This window comes from Anopheles darlingi, chromosome 2 (genome assembly GCF_943734745.1).
Source record: "Anopheles darlingi chromosome 2, idAnoDarlMG_H_01, whole genome shotgun sequence".
Classification (NCBI taxonomy): Eukaryota; Metazoa; Arthropoda; class Insecta; order Diptera; family Culicidae; genus Anopheles; species Anopheles darlingi.
Genome location: NC_064874.1, coordinates 4,287,501 through 4,292,500, shown reverse-complemented (window position 1 = coordinate 4,292,500; position 5,000 = coordinate 4,287,501). Strand labels below are relative to the sequence as shown.

General features: G+C 45.7%; 1 protein-coding gene across 7 annotated transcripts in view; it reads left to right on the top strand.

Moving 5' to 3' along the window:
- The window catches only part of LOC125959937 (FERM, ARHGEF and pleckstrin domain-containing protein 2), a 28,383-nt gene that overhangs the window by 21,341 nt on the left and 2,042 nt on the right, over nt 1–5,000 (top strand). For 6 of the 7 annotated variants that reach the window (XM_049692972.1, XM_049692975.1, XM_049692971.1 and 3 more), the window contains exon 10: nt 1–3,999. This exon is cut by the window's left edge and continues 11,204 nt beyond it. In XM_049692972.1, coding sequence (XP_049548929.1) covers nt 1–1,695 — 1,695 coding nt within the window. In that variant the 3' untranslated portion in view covers nt 1,696–3,999. Of the gene's footprint in view, nt 4,000–4,310; nt 4,757–4,831 lie in introns of those variants that run through there. The other variant, XM_049692977.1, reaches the window with a different exon arrangement.

Genomic DNA, 5,000 nt, shown 5'->3' with positions numbered 1-5,000 from the left:
CGGGGGCAGCAGCCAGTAACGCAGCAACCGCTGCCACAGCAAGGATCGCCTACTGCTGCTGCTGCTGCTGCTGCCGGTCCGTCGACCGCTAGCGATGGTGCCAGTAAGCGGAAGTCGCTTGAGATGATGTCAAAGCGCTACCAGAGTCAGGATATCTCCGATACGGAAACTTTCACGGAGAAGCTGTACGGTCAAAACGAGAAGCTAACGGAACGCTACCAGAGCCAGGAGTTTACACCCTTCACGCCACCGACGAAACCTCCACGGGGGGATTCGCTACCCTCCTCGAGCCCAACACCGATGGTCGAGAAGCCGTTGACGAAGCACCATAGTTACGATGATAAAACACTGTCCAAGTCACAGATTCGTGAGTACAAAACATCGAAAATGCGCCACAGTCAGTCATTCCATGAGCATCTGGTATCGTCGGATCTGAACAAGATAGTGGAGGAAAGCCTTGGTAGTTCGTCTACAACGACGCACACGAGTGAGGCAACGACGAGTACGGACAATTCTTCGCCCATGTTCCCGCGGCCGGAGAAACTGGTACGCTGTTCACCGTACTACTCGAGCAGTCTTAGCTCGGAATCGCCTCCGATTCAACCGAGTCAGCTACCACCACCGGTCCAGAAGCCACCACGAAAGAGTTCACTTCCAAGGAACCTTGTACCGAAGAGTCCTCCTAGTGGAAATGATACGGATAGCTCGCTCGATCATCGTGCTGCTGATCCAAAACTTCGAGTCCGAGGTTATCGCAAGAAGCGTACCGTTCCGTTGAAAAAGAGTCGTCTCGACAATAGACCGTTAGAGCATCAGGAGAGCTCCGAGTGTTCGGAAGGATACTTCCCGGAAATGGAATCGGCATCTTCGGATGCAGTAATGATGGACCAGCAGCAACATCATCATCGTTATCCAGAATTTGACGAAGAGCTCGAGCAACTGCCAGAGGATTATGAGGATGAAACGTACCGAGCGGACGAGGATGACGTGACACCGAGTCGGAATGGGGCCGGTGTCTATCCGAGTGCATCGTACTCGAACAAGTTCGAAGGCCTCGATATGACGGAGAATGTGGATGAGATGGGTTTCCCCCGGTACGACCGGCTCGGTCACATTACGAACCCGAATCTCTACAAATCAGATACCCCATCGCCGCCGGTCAAACCGGTACGCCAGCGACGGCTGCGTCAGACGAAGCGTGACGATCCGACGATGGAACTCGAATATCAGGGCGTTCAGTATACACCCGAAAGTGGCAGCTGCTCGGAGACGAAGGCTGGTCTATCGGATGATGTGTGCTACTCGAGCGAAGATAGCTTTGCGGCCGGGTATAACCGTGGTGGAGCACCAGGCAGTAGCTCACGGTATCAGAAGAACGTGGAAATCCCTTATCCGGACTTTCTGTCTGACTACGAGAATGAATCTTCGTCGGCGTGCTCGTACGCCCGGCGCATGGAGCAGGACCGACATAAGTACGTGGAGCTGGAGCTACAGCATCAGCATCAGCATCCATCGTACCCAGAATCCGAGAAGAGTGCCGATGGGTCGACTGAGTTCGATCTGAAAGCCCTTCCTCCACCGATCTTTGTCGAGGAAGAGGAGTTCGAAGAAGAGGAGGAAGCAGAAGATGGTAATGACCTTCCAAGACATCACCGTCGGGAGGTCGACGATGAAGAGGAGGATAATGCTGTGTAAAACAGTAGAACAACGATAACCATCTTATTCTAAACCACTCTCCTCACCGATTCCACGCAACACATGGCGATGAATCCATGGAAGCAAACTTTCTCCATTATCATTCCACGCCCCCCTCCTTCAGTGGCCATCCACTCCACCTGTTTAGACTGTTGTGTCCTCCTGTATGTATGCGAGCAACTTTTAATTGCCAAACTTTTTCGTATGAATACTACAATACGTTTTTTCTATGGGATTTACGTCGGTGTCGGACATTTGGTCTATTCTTCCATTTTTAATGCCAAATTAGAAGTCTAGAAGACGTGTTGTAGTGTGTACCTGTGGTTTGTCCTCCCGAGTGTTGTGTTTCATTGCGATATGCCTTATTTCTGATTCCCCAAATCCACTATCCTGGTTTGGGTGGGAGCAGTGTTTGAAGAAGGTCGTAGATAGAACGATAAGCTGTAGGTGCCATAACAGAGTTGCGGGGGGTTTGCTTTTTATTGGAATAATCTGCATTTATTAGAGAGCTAGAGATGGAACTAAGCGCAAACATCGATGCGTGACCCGTGTGTTGCGTGCCCAGGCAAGATGTTCACAAGTGGTTCTAAAAGGGACAGGATTAACAGAATGGATAACAAACGTTATAATCAAAGCGAACGCGGATGTGAGCGCTCTTATCGATAGCAACAGTGGTCTAGCACAGTGCTGGAAGCCAAATAATTATATATGAAATGTTGATTGATCAAGTTTAGAGTATAGTGTGTCGTACGGGAAGATATCTCAATAATTGCGTCGGTATTGGAGAGAGCTGATGATAGTGTAACGTCGTCGTACCCTAAAATGTGTTTTGTTTGCATTTCGGTAGCGAGATAAAACGGATCTAAAGAGCCTGGTTAACTGAGAGTGAGTAGGTAGGTGTGCGAGATGATAAATGTTTTTCTTCTGGAAAGCTTCGTCGAATTTCCCAATCTTTCCTGTTTTGTTATGTTTGTCCTGGTTAAAGTAGTTAGTATACGCCCTTCTTGTTAGACGTTTCGATTATGCCAACCAGTTGTTGGGACAACAGTATGTTAAACGAGAAACAAAAAGCAAAAGCACTAGCATTATTATTGTATTCCAAAGTATTATATTCGAACCACGGTTTAAGCCAACAGAGTTCTATATCGATTGATATTTTAAACAAACAGCAAAGTTGAGCATAAATTAAATGGCCAAACATAAATTGTGTATGTTGAGGAGCATGAGCGAAAAAGAAATAGCATGACATGACAAAACAGCGAAACAGAAAAAACTAAATTAATAATAATCAGCCGGACTAGGTACGGAATTATGATGATAGGCAACGACTGTGTGAGGCAACGGGTGCAGTACGTAGTGTTTTATAATGAATTTTCAGCGTTTTGAAATGGTTTGAGTAAGGCGCCCGCGCACATATTTAAACATGAAAGTACTTTATTGACATTAGCCATACCATGTTGTTTACTTATGCCATTTGAACATTACAAAAAGATGAAAAGTAACGCAAAAAAATAGTAACAACAAAAAGCATATGCAAAAGATAAGTAATTCATACCTTCGAACGTACATTGGCACATGGTTACACAGACGCTCTAGATATGCTGACAGATAAGCTGGCAAATGATCGCGAAAAGAAGAGTGGCAAGAAAAGGTAAAACGATATCCAGTTTTTACTCCAAAAAAAATAAAAACAAGTAAAAAAACAACACAAGCCAAATAAAAGCCAAATACAGAAACACAAAACAATTGCCAACATTATGAATTAAACATAAAAAGTCTTGTTCTCACCTGCATCGTCATTACCACCAACACAGGCAGTTCGGTTAGATTGATTAAAGCGATGATAGTACGTATAACAAAGCAAAGGCCAGACAAATTATAGCTCTAGCGAGACGTGTATTCCTAGACAAAATGATGGATCAAATCCAAAAGCCAAACCAAAATATTTAGCCATTCTCCTCCAAGACTTATTCTACAAATTTCGAGTAAACTTTAGAGCAGGATAGGCACCAGCACTACAACACAAACAACAATAGACGCTCAAAGTATCCCTGTATAACCGAAATCCTTTGCGTTGAAGGTCGGTCTCCATGGAATTCCAATTATGAACGGTGATCAATAAAGGTAACAGTAATCAAAGCAATCCCAGCAAGGTCCTGCCAGTGCGTACGAGTGTTTTTTGGGGGAAGGCTATTGTGATATTTCTCAAGCTTTCTCGAACATTTTCTCATCACACTCAGCGCCTACTGGGGAAGGATTATCAGATGTAAGTTGAACAGCAACGCCACCATGTTCACTTCAATGCCACGCATGCCCTTATTAGACGATAGTTTGTAAAGATGTATTATTTTAAGCTTCGCGAGCAGTGGAATGCAGTTTACTTATTTAAGTTGACTATTATTTAAGTTATGGTGCTTCTGATGGCTGAACAGCTGCGTCTTATGCTCACGGAGCATTCCATGTTAATTTGTCATAGTGCATGTAAATGAATTGTACTGATTTTGAGTTCTGGTTATTTGTAATTCGTCCTGCTGTAGAATTCCTGTATTTCTGTGATTGTTATGCACCGCCAGCCTCGGTTAATGTTATCGTTTTTTCCCATTTTCTCCCTCTAGACGATTATCATGGCATCAATGGGAATGTTTCGTTGGACCGACGAAGTGAAATAGTGCAATCACCGAACAGGTACGAACTGGCACTCGGCACTGCGGACAGATCGAACAACAATTCCCTGTCGCGCGAGACGGGATCATACGATCTATCGAGCGCGGAAGCTCGCGCCAGAAATGGTCACTTTGGGGGTAGTAATGGCGGAGCGTTGCACACGGTTGACGAGAACGTAATCAACAACAACTACCAGAACACACAGTCACTTACGGCTGGTAGTGGTAGCGGCGGCGGCGCAGGAATTGGTACAGGACCCAACAACAGTGGAACGCTTCGTTCTATGGACGAGGAATTGCGCAAAAAAAAGTGGCCAACCGATCGGGCGTACTTCTTGGCTAAGGAGTTGCTGATGACAGAGAGAACGTATAAAAAGGATTTGGATGTCATCAATACGGTAAGAGGCACAGCGCTTAGCATTTGGATCAGTATCGGATCGGTATCCTAATGTTTCTGTCGATTATCTTCCCAGTGGTTCCGAGAGGAACTGACGCCAGAAGATTTGGAGAATCTTCAGCCGCTTTTCCAGTATTTTGAGTCCATGCTTGAGCATCACAGTGTCTTTTTGCGCGATCTGGAGCATCGGATATTGCTCTGGGAGGGTCGCGGTGGGCACGAAACACATCGAATCGGTGATGTGA